We start from the raw sequence: 19,933 nt of genomic DNA on the forward strand, positions 1-19,933 counted from the left end.
GCAGAACTTTCATAAAACAGACATACAGTAAACACTAATGGCAGACTGAACTCTGGGAAACTAAGAAAATACAATTTGGATAACAAACGGTTACATTAAAAACCTGACAATCAAGAATGCAAAAGTACCAAACAAGCAAGCAACAAGGAAAAAATAGCAAGCATAGAATAGATACAATGGTGAATGTTTAACCTAAAAAACCAAAACTTAAAACCCTGATCCCTGGTTGAAATTTGGTTGTGTGGAATCCCGTGCATTTGGCAAGGAGCATGCAACAGGGTCAATTAGAAAAACCGAAAATCGACAGAATCACAGCACAATTTATCCAAATGACAAAAAATTAAGTGACAGTATGGAATGTTTGCTAGTCAACAGCTCCTTGGAATTTCACTGACAAATATAAATTCTTGGTTCTATAAGCTACATCTGTATAAAGGTAGTGGATTTTTCTGTTATTGCAAAACTGACAAGACAATTGCCAAGTAGAAGATTGCACATAGTATGACATCCCAAAGTGAGAGCTGGTAGAAAATTCAGGTATAAAGTTAAAGAACATGGACAGTAGTAGGTTTCACAAAGAGAACATGATAAACAAGAACTGCTACATGTTTATATACATGGACGGAGTGGTGAAAAGATGATGGTTAGTGTCAGAGAGATGGAACTGTAATGAACTACCAGCTACAATTTACATTAAAACACACATTTCTATTTATGAAAGGGATCCAACAATACTTTCAAGTGGTCTCAATATTGTAGTTTAAAAAGTTCTGCAAAATCAAGTTCAACTGCCAAAAAGAATATAGTATCACATGTAGATGAAAATTTCTACCATAATTAAATAAGGTAAACATGATAGTCTCTTGAACGTTACAGAAGCCATTATCGCATTCAATCTGCATAATATATAACCCTATTTCTGATTTCCAAAATGAAACCAAGAACCATCTTTGATTGCCAAGAACACACAGAGGACTACTTTAAAACTCCACACTACTAATGTGTAATGTATCAAGAGGCTGCAATATTCTTCTAATATACATACTTTGGTTCAGGTACTCTTCATGCCCTCACAGACTATGAAAAGAAATACCATTATTTAAAAATTATACATCTGGCACAAGTAACCAGCTTTTGTAAATATCCTAAGATTGATCCTTTCTGCACTGGTTTGGTCTACAGGAAAGTAGCACAGAAGACATTACAGTTCTAATGAGTTCCCTCTTGTTGGCTGAAAAGAAAAGTTTATGCACTGGAACCAAGAGCTTACAGACCTGCCTAAAAGTAATAAAGTATATAAATTACAAATTTGTCAAGGTCACGAAAAAGAAAGATAAGACTATGAGGACTTTGAAATTTCAACAATTTATGTATCAACTTACATAGTATCACATTTACCTGAGACCTTGCCAAAATATCCATAACAAATTTTTAAAATTCCATCTATGGTAACGTTGGTCCAGTACTGGGAGTCTAAGGGGTACAAGGCCTACATATAGCAAAGTACCTTAAGAGGTTCTTGTAACTTTCACAGTATACTTTTCAGAATCTTAAAATGGTGATGTATGGATTTTTAACAAAAACAGTTCCAAATCCTAGAAATTCTGAGAAATTTAAATCTCCACCAGTTCATATTATATGAAGCTGGCATATTTTTCAAGAAATACGATACAGACAGGTAAAAATACCATCACTATTACACAGTTTAAAAGGATGCTTTATCAAACTCACTTGCTTACTGAACATTTTTCTAGTCTCAGGAAGCACTCTTACAAAATCAAGCTTTCAAATATCTAAAGTAGTGTAAGAATGAAATTTTCAATATTTTCAAGACAAATCATATAAAAGGTATGTGGAGTGTATGAATATCAATTTTCATGTTTTCTGATAAAAATTTCATCAAAGAATATAGGGGCTTGTGGAGCATCATTACAGTTGAGTACTTGCCTTTTTCTAAGAGAAAGTGATAAAATATGGCTTTCTTTATTGACAGCAGTATCAAATTCATACAGTTAACAATAGCAAATGCCATTTCCAACAAATTTCATGTTAAAACAAGCCACAAAATCAGGTCAACAAATGAACTGTGTATATACCATGATATTGAATAAAATTACACAATAACTGAGCACTAACACTGAATCAAAATACTGTCACCAACTCAAGTCCTAATAGAAAGAATGAAAGCCACATACAACTCTTCTAGGTAAGTCTTGATGGAGAAGACAAACTTTAACTGCTTCCAAACTGCACTGAGAGAACTTAATTATTTTCAAAGGTAACCAGACCATTTATCAAGAGGCTCAACACTGGAATCATTTACCACTTCCATCATATCGCACAAAACTGTAATCCCACTGTGGTCAGTGTTCACTCAACACTCAAAACAGCACTTTCACTTAATCACAACCATCTCAGCAACTTGCATACAAAACACGCAAAATGTCACTGTGCGACAGTTTCTGCTTTTGCTATATTTTTGGCCTCTACACTGATTGTTTGAGGGTTTAAAACAGAGGAACGAGTAATAGACAGATCTACATCCATAGGATGAGGACTACCGGTTCTTCGGTTTGTTCTGGCTATTGACACAGAGTTACTTGGGGTGCTCAGTTTTGCCAGAGATTCTATAGACTCCGAATCTAAATGGCGTGCTAAGTCTTCCATTTGATTTAAACCTGAATAAGTCACACCTGTTTCACAGTCTTTATCTGCATTTGTATCCACAACAGCACTCGGCTGAACTGTCTGGGGTGGAGGTGCAGATACAGGTCCACTGTTGCTCAATCCTCCGCCTCCACCTCCGCCACCACCACCACCACCGCCCACACCGCTGCCAGCTGTTGCATTGGTTCCTGGAGGAGGTTTCCCATAGAGTAGTGTGTGAAGACTGGGTGACGAGGAACGGTTGTCACGCCATGTTGCCCCACCACCGACGCCTTCTCCCTCATCAAGGAACCGGTCCATGTAGTCACTGCAACACCCACAAATAATCACTACACTCACATATAAAGCTGTGTCACTCAATTATTCCTTAAAATTATACATAGATTTCATTAATATATTTATCATAATATACTCAAATATGAACAATAATTTCAGGTTATAATCATGAATTATTGCATTTCAAATGAGTACAGTATTTAACAAAAACTCCAAATTCAACTTAAAATGCCTCATTTCTATTAGTGTATTCCTAACTATAAAACTGATAGAAATTCAACATGAAATGCAATGCCTATGAAACAAATAGAGTCAATCCCCGGTATTCATGGGGAAACAGAGACCACACCCACCCGCAAATACTGAAAATCTGCGAAAACTGAAACGCTACCCTAAAAACACTTATATCTGCCTATTTCAATAGTTCAAACACCAAATATATACAGTACCTTAAACTATCATCCTACACCATATACACCTTGAACTATTATCTAAAAAACTTTAATATCATTCCAAAGTCATCTTACAACATTACCCTTAAAACTATACGGCTTACAGCTAAGTGTGAAAACTATTCAAGTTACCCCTATATATTCAGGTATATATATCCATTTTCTCTCACAGTAGTGAAGCGGTCCCATTCTCTTTTTTATAGTACATAGGGGAAACACTGAGAAGTTAAGTACTGTACAGTACCTAAATACTTAATATGCATTAAAAGAAAAAATAAATTTGATGGATATTTTGTTGTTTACATTAATATTAATATTTGAAAATTAGTAAATAATTTTTTTATCGTAAAAATATATTTAGTCATGAGAGTACAAGAACATACAGTAATTAATGAATATTTCTCGACGAAAAAATCCTCGAATAGGTGAAGCAGCGTATCCTGAATTGGGAATAGGTGGGGTCGACTGTATACAGTATTTCAACCACAAGTATTCTTAAATCTTTTAGTAAAGATGTAATACGCATCAAGTCTATCTATTTAAAGTAACCTATGACATATGACAGCTTTGACTAATGTAAAATACTGTCAATTACAATTGCAGTACAAACTTTGATCAGAAATACAGTACTGTACTAAGCAGAAACTGTTACTCTTAAACAGAAACAATGCCTTGCTAAAAATATAAAATTATAGGGCACCTGAAAAATGTGGACATGAATTACAAGTACAGCATACTTAAAAATTTCTGTAAAGATGTTTACAATAAATATTAAAACCTGAACTTGAATAACCTATACTTTAAGCTTGGTGTTCTTTCGATAATTATAAAATTACAAAAATGAACTGTATTTCCCGGGGTGGAAGATGTTCCAACCTTAAAGCAGCATCCCAATTCCAACTACCAAAATTTTAAACCAAAAATTTATTTATATCACTTTCTCAGCACGTTCAGCAGACTCAATGCATTTTATAAGTTGAAGGCTTAGTTTTGGTTGGTGTGCTGTGTGCATTCAACTGTCAAATTGCTATATGTGCTGTTGCTTTGGCTGATACACAGCATATTGATTATTTAGAAATTTCATCATTTCAAAAATACTTTTTCTTTTACCAAGCCCACTGATTTTAATATTTAATAAGCTTTTCTGAAGTTGACATACCTGCAAACTGGTATGTTACATAAGAAATTTTCTTGTCTAAGTGTCTCCGAGTATGCAAATGGATGAGGCTACAGCTGGTGCAGTATTTTATGATTTTGAAAGCAATGAATGTAGCTTATCCAGCAATTTTTTTTTTTAATTCACTTACAGAGGGAAACTAAAATCCGCAATATGAATAATTAGAAATAAGGAATAAAATTTTAGTACAGTACGACTTTGTCAAAATACCACATGAACATGACATCAAAAAAATTAGATTTAAATCAATACAGAACACACACTACAAATAGGAAAAAATGTTATTCTTCAAAACCCGAAAAATATTTGCACTGTTACCATATAAATTTTGTATAAGTACCACAAGCACATGATACAAATGTTTGATTATGATAATCTTGCTCCAGTAAAATTCATCAGTAAACCCTCTTGGCAGCCGCAAGTTTTACTTTGTCAACTAATAATGTTCCTTAAGTCTGGGTCATTTGAGGAGAATGTAAATACTGTACCAGTAATACTGATGTACAACACTTTGCTACACTCATCTGCTGACTCATCTACCACAGTCTGCCGATATGAGAATGAATCTTTGTGGCATGTACACAGTGGATATACAGTGATACCTCAGCAGTCATTAACTGGCCCCAAAGACACAACGAGTGCCTAAAACAATGAGTACCAAACAAGTTTCTCCCATAAAGAATAATGTAAAGTGGATTAATTTGTACCAGACCACTCCAGAAAATGCCACTTTATAAGGCATGTTGTACAATGATGAACTTGTATTTTACTTTTACAACATAATTGTAAATAAAGAAAAGAATAATTAGATTAAACATAAATAAATACCATTTAAAATATCTTTATTTTACCTTTTGCTTTTTCACAAATCATAGCCTCGGAAACACTACCACCCGCTATTTTTCATTTATCCAGATCAACAACAATTTTCCTACCTCCTAGTGTTTAAGACCTCTGTTTTGCCACAGTTTTGATTTCTTTAAAGGTATCTGCAGCTTAACTGTTTCTTCTTATTTTGTACGTCATTCATTTTTTTTCAGCCACAGCCTAAATTCAGTGCTGTACCTTCTCCATTGCTTGAGAGACTAATAAAAATCACTTTATTTTTATTAATGGAAGCCATCAGTAAAAACTGGAAAATTTTTAATAAGTCAATATACTGCAACTCTTAAAAAAATTATGATAGTTGTGGTAATTAACACTGGCAAACTGCTATTTCTCAATTTAGTTATGTCAGTAGTTGCTATTGTTTACACCAGTGTTTCATGGCATATACGTGGTTTTTAATTATAAGAAATAGTAATTAATTAGGCCAAAAGTTTGGTAAACCTGGTTAAATGTATGACGACTTGCTTTTAGTCTACTGAATATTTGCTTTTAGGCCTCTTAATTAGTCAAACACTTACTTAGATGTAACGTGCATTATCAACGGAAGTGACTGAAAATGTGAAAAGCATAATAAACACAGCCTTGTATATTCTACTGAAAATGAAACTCACTCCAGAGTTGTGATGTACTGTATGAAAAAAAAATAGCACATAATGCAAAAAAAAAAAAAAAATAAATAAATAAATAAATAAATAAAAGTTAGAATAGACTGAGGTGGATTCTGCACTGATTGAGAGCTACTTTTGTGACTAATGCGTAACTGTTTGGCGTGAAAGAGGTGATAGGTCACGGGATCTCAATACAAATGTATTAGCCTGAACACTGAGTGCCAAGCAAACGAGTACCAAGACAAGTTTTTTCTTGTCAAAATGCACCCAGTACTGAATTCATAAGAGTTCCAAAGCCAACAAGCACCAAGTATCACTGTATATACATCATCATTTTTTGTTTTTTTATAATACTTTTATTCAAAATTTTAACCAGTATAATTTACGCTTTTTATTCAAGAGGTCATATAAAGAAGTTCTGAATACTGTCTAGCAAAGCTAACTTTTCCCTCACATTAGGATGGGCCTATGAAAAACGTAACCTTCAGCTTCTGGGATGCACACTGAATTTCCAAGACTTATTTCAAGGAAAAAATAGCATCGTCTATGGAATGAAATACAGTATCTTCTGGTTCGTACCTACAGCTTAAAATTTAACAAAATTCATAGCAGTATCCTGCATTCCTACAATAAAACTTTCAACTATTTCACTCCAAGCCTTGATTAAGAAATGAAAAAGGTAAAGGCCATTTTTTTCCATGTTCCTTAAAAGCATTGTAAGAAAAAAAAAAAATTCATTAATATTATGGCACATATAAGCTCTTAACATTCACCTGTACTCTGTATAATCTTTATATTCTAGCAAATCACAAAATCTCTTGCATGAGAAGAGGACTACCAACAGAGGATGCATTCTATACCTGTACTCTTAAATTTGTTGTACTTTTGATGTCTCAAGAGAAAATCCATAGCAAGCCTATAATTAACAACCACCTCCAAACTTTTTGCACAATTTTCATTTATTAGAAACTAATTCAAGTGAAATGTTATGCTTCTCCACTACTGAGGATGGCAGGATTTTCAATTATAATAACCATATAAAATGGAAAAAATAAATAAATAATATTCAAGCAGCCTTTTTCCATGGAACGGAAAGCCATTAAGATTACAAGAAATCAGCGAGACGTCATTTGAAGACAAGTCAGAAAACTTACCGACTCCAGCAACGACACTAATGCTGAACTCACAACATAGTACCATTATCATTCTTCTTTAAGGTGAAAGAACCTCATGTTAGCACTTTAAGCTTAAAGCTTAATATAATGTTGGACAGTAACTACCCTATAGCAAATCTATAATCTTATCAACATATTTAAATTTTGAAAGACATGTAACACACTCAATTCAATTCATTAACATGTGCCATTCCTTGGAATTATTATACTGTATACTTAAAGAATCTAAAACATGATTTTATATATACTTACGTGGTTCCAGGATGAACTATGTATTTCTTTTTCTCAATTCTTGTTTTAGTTGCAAAAAGATCATGTCTCTCTGTTTTCTTCCACAAGTAGTAAAATTGTACTAATTCCCCCACAGATCTCGTTCGTACCTGAAAAATCAACATTCCTCTGTAAAGTCAAGTTAACAAGTCCAGCATTTACAGCATTTGAAAATACTGTTTTTATAACAAAAGCTTTTTCATACAAACTGCATAAGAATAAACAGCAATATTACTTTCACCAGAGCAGATTTGAACACCCAGTATCAAAAACATGCAATACCTATTTAGTACACTATTTACTGGCATGTACAAAGTCACTCAACACTGAAAGGGAAATTGAGAGTAGAAAGATTTGAAAGGCGTAACAGGAAGAAAACCTCGCAGTTGCACTTTGAAACAATAGTTAGGAGAGGGTGGATAGCAAGATGGGAGAAAGAGAACATGAAAGGAGGTACAGTAAAAAGAATGAAAGGAGTTGCAGCTAGGGGCTGAAGAGATGCTGCAATGTACCGTAAGTTATACCTACAGCCCATCGCATGAGGTTCACTGACGACACTATCCCCTTACGGAGTTCAATCATAATGACTCTACTTCATGTTCGGTTTTCATTAGCTCTTGTCAACTTTCCCTTTCACCTATGCTGTTCCCTCAGCCCACCTCACAACACAATCTCCAATGGTGAATGTGTCACCTACACTAGTAAAAGTGTACATATCCCACAAATGTACTTTAATTTTACTTGTATTAACATTACAAAATACTTTTTAAAACTTTATACAAACCCAGTGTAAAACAGACCTAGCTACACTATTTGAAGAGTTGAAAAAGCAAAGGTTCCACTACACATGCCCAGCCTTGTAGTACACTGTAACCTTGCAACATCTCTTTTTTTCTGTACCCACACCTAACCAGAAGAGTAAGGGGAAAGGAAGGCAGGCACAGAAGTTTACAATTATATGTCTGGATAAAATACTTTGTCTTTAAAGCACAGTTTATTGTACAAATGCCCTTTAATCAAAATTAACTTGAATTGCAATTTAAGGGTAAGAATGATGCAGAAGAGCCTCTGAAGAACCATATGCATGAAGTACAACTCTCATAGACAGTAGACAGTGGAGCCAATAACAACCTTGGAAATCCAGGTAGCTGCCCCTTGCAACGGATGCTGTGGACGACTTATCCTCAGAGTACACACACAAAGTGCCCGAGGCATAAGGACAGGTACCTAATAAAACAAACACCTGGTAAGGTCTAACAGCAGAGAAGAGGGCACTCAAATCCAGGGAGCAGTGACCCTGACCTGGCTAAAGACCTCCTGATAAACCTCCAACTATGCATAAACACAAAACTGTTGAAGCCAACATGTAAGTCTTGAGAGAGTCCAATTTCACAACCTTAGAGAAACGACATACAAGAGAGAAGAGGTAAAACAAAACCGGCTAGACTTGCCTAAAGACACTGTGCCAACTGAAGTCTCCAATGAACACCAATAATTGGATGAAAGACTTGGCTGAAAGAGGTATGAAAGTTTGAAGGGGCAAAGGCAAAGCAAACAGGTTGCTTAAGTCTTTAGGCAGATGATGTCTGATAGTAGCCACAAAAGCAACACCACAAGGTCCACCATCATGAAGCAACTTAAAAGACCGATAAAAGTCCTTGGAACTTCAAGGAGTCATATGGCTAACAGTGTTAGGAATCAATTCCTCCACAGGATGCCTAAAGAGAGGGCAAGGGCAAGACCCAGTAAAAAAAAAGAGCAAGAGCTAAATGATGTTCCTTGGAATGAATGATTTAGTATCACAGGAACTGAAGACCACAGGACGCAAGAACCCCATTAAATCATACCAACCACATATCTGAGTGAGGGTATGTAAAAGGGAAAGAGAGTCAGTCTCTCTCTCTCTCTCTTAATGTTTGAATGAAAAAGTAATACTATAAAACAAGAATGTTCCATGAATCATAATTTTTTTTTTCCAATACCATCATAAACCTCACTGTAAACTTTTGAAAATATTGTAAAAACTTTATGATATTGCATAACAAAATAATGCTATAACTTTATAATGTTGCATTTTTTAATTTTTTCCTATTTTTCTATGACTTAACTCTAAAGTATAAAATTATGTCATATTTCAAAGCTTTTAATAAATTAAAAAATACTGATAATTTTTCAATAAAAACTATGTACCACATATTACTTTATATAACATATCTAGAGAACATAAATTAAAAACTGCTTATTTGTTTACACATTTACAAAAATAAGTGAAAGGTAAGGAGTTCATCCTACAGTATATGCTTCAACATTTATACACTTAATTTGTAAAATGAAAACTTTTACTGAACAAAATATCTTGACAACAATTTTGAAGGATTCCTAAAGCAATTATAGTCACTGAAAATTTACAAGTTTCTGTGATGGCATATTTTTAATAATCTTAACTAAGTGCCATTTTGCTGCCAATTTTGCAATGAACACATGCAATACTGGGTATAAACAATTACCGATTTTTATTAGACAACATGGCAGCAAATACTGAAACTAGTTCTGAATCCACCTATATAAGCTGTGTGATGAGGCTCTGTTTCATATGTTGAAGTGTATGTTACTTAAGATGTTACGCACAATCTAAGGTGCAGTAAGTTCCTGTGCTGGAAGGAGTGTTATATTAACATTTATCAATTCAAAAATTTTGTTAACTCTGATTGGGAATGCTTGAAAAGGTTTTAGTTGGAGAGTCACTTGCAAGAATCTATATTGCACTTCATGCTGCTGCAAAGTCCCTGTGGACAGATTTATGAGGAAAAATTATTCCAATTCTGACTCAGTCATTCACTGAGAATTGGATCTAGGTTTTTTATGTTGAATGCTGCTAGGCCAAATATTTGGCTTCCATAATTTAAACAAATAGAGCAGCTGCTTTGTCAAGTGACATCAGGTTAGGTCTGTCAATCTCCCACATTCTACGAGATAGTTTTTTCAATCCGGTTTAATGAATTTTTGGTTTTTGCTTTTTTGTAGGCAATGTGGCATTTCCAGTTCATCATGTGTGTAACACAAATTAACCCTATAAACTTTAGTTTGGCAGATATGTGTCAAATTGTTTCTCAAATCTAGTTTGTCAATTTTTTTTTGCCATCTTTTTTCTGCAGATAATTTAAAGTCTACTCAAGGGGGCCACGGATACACTTTAGTGACAGCAAATAAGAATATGGTACGTATGACATAAGTCAGAGGCAATACAGAATATAGCAAAGTCATCCATATACAAAGCACTTCAATTCCATGAGATATTTTTTTACATGGCTATTGTATCTGTAATCCAACTAGGTTTATAATAAGCATACACTCTAAATAAATCTTGGCACATTTTGAAATATGAAAATATAAATGCAAAAACAACAGGCAAAATGTTCCATTACCTTGTTCTGTTGTATTAGATGGAAGTCCTTGCCATATGTTTTAAGACCGTTTTCAAAATTTCTGCACTCTTCCTCCGACCATAACGTCATTGTGGACGCTAATGGAGTAGGGTTCATCCTATGCCTACGAATAGCCTCTTCTACATTGTAACCACACTGCAGTAATAAATATAAAGCCTGCAAAAAAAAAATATATATTAATAAATAAAAGAATAACCAACAACATTCACAACAAAACTAGTTAATTAAAACTCTTTACAAACAAATGCCAAATAAAAAAATGTTTTTATGATCAAGCATGTTTTTATAACCCACTTGTTATAAATATCCTTAAACAGTGTGGATCATGCCCAGGTGCACCAATTTCAAAATTTGCAAAGAAAGATCCCACTGCACATGACTATCCAGGTCCATCAAGTACATGATTCTCTCTCTCTCTCTCTCTCTAGGTGATTCTGGAGTTATGAAAAATGTGAAAGTGCTGCTCCTGCTGTAGACACCCAGCAGGAAGAGACCTGAGATAGTTTGTGGCAAGTTCAAAAAGGTTCAGAGACTATTCCTGCTGTGGCCAAAAGAGAGAAATGAGGGTCATCCAAATGTTTACTGATACCCCAAAAGAAAGAACAGCACTAAGTTCTATGAATGAGAAAGCAAAGAGAAGAATGAGTTGTCAAGGCATCACAGACCTGATATGGTTAGTGGGGCATACATGGTGGGTGCTTTCTTTTCAATATTTCAAACAGGTTTGCATAGGGGCATCCCACAGAGTTTAAGGCTATTTATGAAACTGTATACGAGTTTGTAATAACACCTACTCTATATCAATACAATTATAAAAAAGGAAACTTCACCAACAATTGCTTGAAACATATAAGATTTACTATGTAAGCTTCCTCAAAAACTGAAATCTCTCAAACAAAATTAACTTTAGTTAACGATCCTACCCCCTCCAAATTATACAAATTAAGCTATGATAAATCCCTCAAGTAGCTGGTTCAACATTAAATTACACATACTTTTCTACGGAATTCCGTACAATACAGACTTGTTACTAATGTGCTTCAAGAGAAAATTCAAAATTTTTTAAACCAAACCTTGGAATATATTATCATTATCAAAACATAACTTTATCCTTTTGACCTTGTATGCAATATCATCCCTAATGATTCTGAACATTTCAATTAATAATTAATCACATATTTCGCCATCAGGTCACATCTGATGGCACATTAATAATTAACCACATATTTGGACATCAGGTCACATCTGACTGTACATAAAATTATTATATTTCTACAAACACTTATTTATTGTTCAGTATTGAAAAACCATTGAAACTCGCAGCAAATAGAGATGATTTTTACAACAGCCATATATGTTAACTGAGAAAATTACAGTACATGAATCTGAGGTAAAATTTACACACATTTTTATTAACCATGCAACTGTTAGGAAGACGACTGTATTCAAGAAATAAAATAATATATACAAATTGATGAACTACCTACAAAGAAGCACGCTTCTTACCTGTTCATCATCCCGAACGTGTTTCCCTAAAGGTATAGAAGCTACACCCTGTGAACCAGGGGGAGGATGGCTTAAGGCTCGTAAATAATCTTCAACCTGGAAGAGGCATTTGTCAATTCATTAAACTGAAAACAAAAGCTCTGGATCTCAGAGATTGTGATAATCTTCGCTATAAACAGCTCTAGTGTTGGGCCTAAAAAAGTGTGAATGTTTTTAAAAAGCCAATTGTGCACCTCTGAACATTTAAGTACTCTCCAAAGAGGCTACCAATTTTGAACTTTCAACTAGAATTATAGTGTATATTCCAATTAAATAGTACCATGGTAATTTAGATCATGTTTTATATGTATTGTACGTTTCTATTAAATTTACGACCTGGATTATAGTTAATTTTCCTGTACCATGGTAATTTAGGTCATGTTTCGTACGAAACGCATGTTCCTAATGTCATGAAATCCCCTTAGAAACAAGAATAACAAGCTAACCCCAATTTTCTACATAACAGGAAAAATTAAAAGACTTAAATGCTAAAGTACAATACCCTCATCTTCAGACAACCATCATTCACACAACTTAGTAGAATTGCATTTGAAAAAAAAATAATAAATAAATAAATAAAATATTAACTAAATAAAATACACTCACCAATTGCTCCCCATCCTGTACCTGTTTGGGACTAAGTTTGCCAGGTTCCCACAGAAGCTTATCTTCATTCTCGTACGGCGGCGTCGCACCATAGGCCTGCAAACCTTCCGGAACTTGGGCCTGATACGACGAACCAATCATTATTGTCTTATGCCAATCCTCCTCCTCTCCACTACACTCGCCTTCCTCCTCCTCTTCATCTTCACTTTGTTGGCGGGACCCACCCGTTGACAGGATTCCAATTGGTTTATGACCTAAATTGAAAAATACAAAAGATTAAACTCACTCCCCAATAAAGTAAGGGTGTTTAATCCCATTAAAATAAATGATTATAATTCTCTCGAGTTTCAATCATTTGTCATCTTTTGCACACTTACTATATTGAAACACTTACCACCATTTGAATGATTATTAAAAAACCAGGTCATGGTTAGGATAAAACTCATTACACTTTACAACATTCAAATTAAAGAACAAAACGGTAACAGGAACAAAACTGAAAGCTGGCAAATTACTGAAAATAACCAGGGAAAAGACAACAGCTGAGTCATTACCCAACTATATCAATGTAATGAGTTTTTAGGTAATAGGAAGAAATACAACAACCCTTCATCAACTTTAACTAAATAAGCCTCACAAAACTAAGGTAAGTAAACTTTATTCATGCCTTAAAAATACAAAATACTCATTATATACAAACTAGCTTTTACATTATTCACATCAACCAATACAAATTACTGGCTTCATTATATATAAAAAGAAACTACACTTCAACATATAACTTACAAAGTATGAAGTCTAAGCATAAACAGGAAAAAACAAAAGCAAAACTAGTTTTCGTTAAATATGAAAAACAACTTACATCTAAGAGACCGAGAAGACGAAGTGGTTGGGGCATCACCATTGGTGTCCATGTCTGCATACAACTGAGCAAGTTCAGAAGTCTTCTCTCTTCTTTTTCTCTCTGGTTTAACCTCAGGTTTCATTTCCTGCAAGGTAATATTAAAGAAAAATATGGTTTCACTTCAGGCAAGGTGATAATGATAAATACTGTACAACATAAAACTTCAAAAATCTTAATCTCAAAGTCATTAATGCCTGATATTAGCATTGGCTGCTACCCAAGCTATTTGTGGAGGAGTATTTAACTACCCAAAACATCATTATCTTCTCCATATTCAAAAAAAAAAAAAAAAAAAAAAAAAAAAATCTGCCATTTCTAAATTGTGCATCAACTTTCAATTATTCTGGTAAAGAAAATTTAAGCCAATAACAATCTAACACACCTTTTCATGACTATTGACATTTTCTTCTGATGTTGACGATCTTGATGATATAACCTCAGGTTCATCTTCTTGTTCTGCCTCATTTTCAATTTCGGCATCATTTTCTATGATTTCAGCTTCATTACTATTTTCATTCTCATTAACTGGTTGTACAGGTTCTCCTCCCTCACCATTAGTCTGTTCCTCAGCCTCGGCCTCAGCCTCCTCAGAAGGGTATCCTCCATACATTGCTAATAATTGTTCAATGGGAATCTCCTGTTCCTGGGGCAAAGATGGTGCCTTTTAGTCATTATACAGGTTAAGACTTTCTGCGTATCATCATCAAAACTGAAAAGAGCATTTCACATATATTCCAGAAAAATAAAATTACGTAAGAAAACGATGAGAAAAACTGAGTAAAAATAATCTCAAATGGATAAGTAGAAAAGGATAACTAAATACAAAATAATGACTACAAGGTATAAAAATTTCTTTCCAAGGTTCGTCCCTCAAGGTAGCAAGCAAATTAAGAGAATGCCAAATGACGCTGCCCACCTTTTGTAAATTATTGATCTCCTCTTCCTGATCACTCCCTTCTTCCATACCCTCTTCCTCATCTAGTGTTCTTTCATCATCGTACTCATCTACTAACATTTCAGCAGTAGGTTCAAATTCACCATCGCCCACATCACTTTCACTACCAACAGGCGCTGTGGTCTCCTTTTGTTGCTGTGGATTCAAATCTTATATTAAAGTACTAAATATCAAACATTCCAGTTGACTACAGCATAAATCATACAACTGAGATATGAAAAAGCATTCAACCATGTTGAAAGCAACTGGCATGTAATTGTACTGGCCATTCTAAGATGTGGCTAAAATTTCTCTTATGTGATATTCTTGCCATGTAGACATTATAAATCAAGTATTAGCAATGATTGGCAATATAATATGATCATATACCTTTCATGAGAATAGTAGTTCTTTTCATTACATCACTATATATTTGCATTTTCCTCAATATCTCTTTAGCTTATGAACATTACTACTCCCACACACAAATTTCAATGCTGAACACAGTTTCTTTCCCTTATCCTCTCTTCAGTTTTTAAAGAAAATGAAAATGTTGTAAAAATCTTACAAGTATCACCAAAATTCTATTCAAATAGCAAATTAAACAATTACCTAACACTTACGGCTGCTTCCTAAAACAAAAAAAATCAATTGATGAGATCAACTTACTTAACAAAACCCTGAAAAATCACTAAACTAAAATAGCATCTTCTTTCTATCAGTCCTACAAAAACCATTGTTCTTTAGACCTAAAAATAGGAAATCCCAATGATATGAATACAACATTAACCCTCGAGTAAAAAGCCAGTCGAAAGCTCCCCTGTTTTATCCTTTTTGAATTTTGGAAAAATACAATATCTCATTTACATTATTGTGGCTTTTTACTCACTATTTCTGAACACAATATAGTGAAGCACCACAGATAATATTAACCCTTATTTGTACCTATCTCTAACTATTTCTGGTACAAGATTTCATCAATCCACTATAACACAGTAACTCTGTATACCTGTTCCCCTACGTGGGAGTGGAGAAGGAAGAGTTATAATGATGTACCAAAATAAACAAATGTTTTCCCAATCAACAAAAAATTCTGGAATATTTGCATATCTCAGGATACAGAAATAAAAAGGAAAAATGGGAGCATAACTACCAAAACTTTACCTAAACCAACCAAACCATTCCTTATTATCCCATTATTGTGCAACTAAAAATACTTATGTTTTGGTAAGAATCTGACAAACAATAAGGTACTTTTGCTCTTCTTAGATTAGTAAATGAAGCATATAAAACCTAAAGATATCAATATTAAAATAAGAAAATGGCAAAAAAAAAATAATGTACTGTGAAAGCTGTGCTATTCGGCAGCTTTGCCTTCTTTAATCAAACAAATATTTCCGACAGGTTTTGAATCCTCGATTATCTGCAAGCACTACAGCACCCCAATGTAGCCTGTACGTACAAAGTACAATACTTTACACAATTCACAAAAATGAATAAAATGCTTTCTGTAGGTTTGGCAATGTTGCAAGCACAGAAAAACATGATGAAATGGATACTGTGAAAGGGTAGGCCAGGGTAAGCGTCTTCGGAAGGAAGGGATGTGGGGGGGGGAGTCACTGGCTGACTAACTTGAGAGAGCTGTGTTGGGAAGGCTGGGAGGACCCTCGTCTGCTTGGGAGCTTTCACAACTGTTGCTGGCTTAAAAGCAACGTCATAAAAAACACTATTGCATGTCATTTTGTTTATTGCTTTTGAGTGTTTGGGTAATATTGTGGGGGTTGGCTTGGGCAAGTGCAGCAGGAAAGGTAAATGGGGAGGGTGGGGAGGTGGGTTGGGCTTCGGTGACCGTTGAGAGAGAGAGAGAGAGAGAGAGAGAGAGAGAGAGAGAGAGAGAGAGAGAGAGAGAGAGAGAGAGATTAAACTTGTTCATAATCTTACACACAATATACTGTCCTATTTGGTTTTTATTTGGTGTATTATAGTACTGTACAGTGTACTCAGTGTTGTTTATAAGCATATGCATTACTATGTAAGGAAAAAATGAGCAGAAAGTTACAAAATAGCAATTTTGCATCCATAAAGCATTTTCTGCAAATTTCCAATATCCACAAAGGCCTCGCATATACTGTACTGTATTACTGCGGATAATCGAGGGAATACGGCATTTCCAGTAAGATTAGTGATCAAATGATGTGAAAACTGAAGCAATGTAAATTACTGTTGGACAACTAGTTCACAAGATAAACAGATCAGATCAAATGTAAAAGAACCAATATGCGAGGAAACTAGGCACCAAAGGAGTGGTGGTTGGCACATCTACTCTGTAATGCTTAAGTGGTACAATACTCCTTGGTGTCTAACCAAGACATGAGCAGGTTTAAAAACAAAACAAACATGCTGCAGTAATTAATTCATAAACAAGATGACCTCAGTCAACCCTCTCCATAATCACCAAGTCTTAACCTAACCAATGACTGTAAATTCATCTCCACAAGAACCAATGAATATATAAATTCCATCTACAACTGCCAATAATAGGAGATTTATCCATCAGCCTGGTATTGATTTCCAATTCAATAAAGGCCTAGATCCATTTTTATAAACAACTAAAATTACCTTTCTTAGGAAAAATAAGCTGTTTGGCCTATATTTTGGTAACGAAGGGAAATTCTTTACTGCCCAACAGGGTGAAGGGAGAGAGCAGAAGCATCAGCAACCAAAGACATATATGTATATATAGTAGGATATTCACTAGGGTTTCAAGGATTCCATGGTCAGGCAACAGCAACTTCGGTCACGTTAGAGCCTAACTGTTCCAAAGGATACTTCTGGCAATTAACAGGAATGGTAGAATGTACAAGAGCTGGCTAATTCTATTTGATCAGGTCAAAGTCATAAACTTGATTCAAGATGTTATGATATACTGTATAATCCAGATTATCAATAGATTTTTTAACCTTTATAAATGCAAAGTCAACAGTTCCCAAAAATTTTATGCAAAGGCTGTAACATAATGGCTGTGGTATTTAATATAAAGTAGATACCACCATACTTAACTAACTGTATTCCTAGTGTTTTTATATTATTCAGGCGCAACTTTTCTACAATACTATTTTAATTAGTAATGAATAGTTGTTAATATAAGATATATTAAGCACAAACTTTATAACTACTGCTTATGGATATGTGATGCCATATTAGGAGGTACACCTGTCAAGTTGAAGTTCTTTACAATAAAAAAAAAATGGTGCCACATAACATAACCAACATCTCAGGAACTATCAATTTCCATTGTGCCGTTAATTGGCGCAGGATTGGTAGAGTAGAATGCAGTGTGGGGGGGTCACATCTTACTTTGGGGGGAGGGGGGGTCCAAAGGGGCAATGCTTCCCCGGAAAGGTTAGGTAAAGGTAATCCCAGGGAGGTCATATTCCCTCTGAAATGGCTACCAAGCCTACAGTTACCCTGACCCCTCATCACTCTGCAGTCACTCCACAAGTTGTTCTTCTAAGATTAAAAATAAACAAAACAAATATTACAGCCTAAATAATTACAACTTAAGAACAATTTACAGTGAATTCCAACCTAATCCATAGACTATGTACATATGGTTTAGGCTTGGGCCACGAGAATTTGAGGGCTAGTTCAAGGTTGAGAAAAAAACCCCTAGAACTCTTTAATAGGGGTAAAACGAGTATACACACAGCATAGCCATCCAATAGGCCTACAGTGCTCCCAATGAATCTGTTTTACCTTGCTCTGCCTAACCTATCTTCAAAATGATTTCCTTCCCACTGGTAAAAAAAAAAAAAAATTATAAAGGTAGCCTACAATGCTTCCCAAAGTATAGCATGTGTTACAGCAACTAAGGCCAACCCTCACAAAACCTGGCCTCCGCAGACGCAAATTAAACCTAAGCCGCCCTCGCCGTTCGCACGAACAATCGCAAAACCTAACCTGAACCGATAGGCCTATGCGAGCTGTGTTTAAATCCTAAGGGCAATGCTTGCCTTCGTCGGCGTACCCTAGCTCGGATGCCGAACGCCGCAATGGTTCCTCCGCAAGCAAGCAAGCACGCAGGGAAGCAAGCAAGCCTTACTGGAACGTTGTCACGAAAAATATAAGCGGCCTCGGGGTGGGTAAATATATATCGCTTATCTTCCGAGCAACCCTCGCTTATCGCCCCGAAGACGATGCTAGGCCTAAAAGGTCTCTCCCTCGTCGTAGGCCTAAAAACGAATAAGATATCGTTTCGGGGGTCCAGCGCAGCGAAGTCAACGAAGGGGACAAAAACGAAATCGTGGAGAGGCGAAAGACGGAGGAAATTTACCGAAATCGGGAAGAAAAGCGTCGTCTCGGTCGCGAACTAATAATCTTCCTTGATAGAGATAATACGAGAGGAGGAGGGGGACAAGGAGGAGGAGGACCGCCACCACCACTCCCCTAGCCCCCCGCCATAAAGACGCCCCTCCTCCATCACCCTTCCCCCACCTACCGCCCAAAGCAGAGTTCTCGTAGGCCGCCCATATTCTTCCCTGTGGGGATCCTCAGAGCTTTCAAAGGTAACTACCCGTTACAGGGCGGTTGGCGTCATGGTAAACGACAATTTCGTCGTTCGGGGATTGCGTATAAGGTCACTTGGCCCCACTGTTCCCCCCCAACCCACCAGTCGTCATCACCTCCTCCACACTGTAAACAAAAGGGAATTTCTCCCGTTTCCTCCTTCTCTTTCTCTCTCCCTCCCCCTCTCTTCACCTATTCGGTAATTATACCTAAATTAACTAAGCTCAACACTCCAATTACTTCACTCCTGAACTAATGAGTTCAACTAATGACAAACAAATTGATCAAACTTCTTCACCTCCGCCGCCATGATGGTTTCTCGCTAGCGGGGGAGACGCTGCTGGGATTCTAACGGGGGTGTAACGCGACGCGCGATTGGTCGAGAAACGTCCTGTAAAGAAAAGCTCGTCTGATTGGTC

At 35.6% G+C, this 19,933-nt stretch overlaps 1 protein-coding gene across 19 annotated transcripts; it reads right to left on the reverse strand.

The window, feature by feature from the left end:
* Positions 1–1,340: 1,340 nt before the first annotated feature.
* Positions 1,341–19,933, reverse strand: LOC136828027 (mesoderm induction early response protein 1). 19 transcript variants are annotated; one of them, XM_067085666.1, is made up of 9 exons: positions 19,813–19,933; positions 14,931–15,104; positions 14,397–14,651; positions 13,973–14,099; positions 13,111–13,364; positions 12,466–12,561; positions 10,939–11,115; positions 7,496–7,623; positions 1,341–2,974 (listed from the first exon to the last, which is right to left on the reverse strand). In XM_067085666.1, exons 1-9 carry the CDS (start codon positions 19,822–19,824, stop codon positions 2,446–2,448), a joined length of 1,752 nt encoding a protein of 583 aa, XP_066941767.1. In that variant the 5' UTR covers positions 19,825–19,933; the 3' UTR covers positions 1,341–2,445. The 19 variants fall into 19 exon arrangements, with proteins under 19 accessions (XP_066941767.1, XP_066941768.1, XP_066941766.1 ...); XM_067085667.1 differs by having other exon boundaries at positions 13,132–13,364; positions 14,397–14,657; XM_067085665.1 differs by having other exon boundaries at positions 14,397–14,657.

The sequence above is a fragment of the Macrobrachium rosenbergii genome, chromosome 42 (assembly GCF_040412425.1).
Source record: "Macrobrachium rosenbergii isolate ZJJX-2024 chromosome 42, ASM4041242v1, whole genome shotgun sequence".
Taxonomy (NCBI): domain Eukaryota; kingdom Metazoa; phylum Arthropoda; class Malacostraca; order Decapoda; family Palaemonidae; genus Macrobrachium; species Macrobrachium rosenbergii.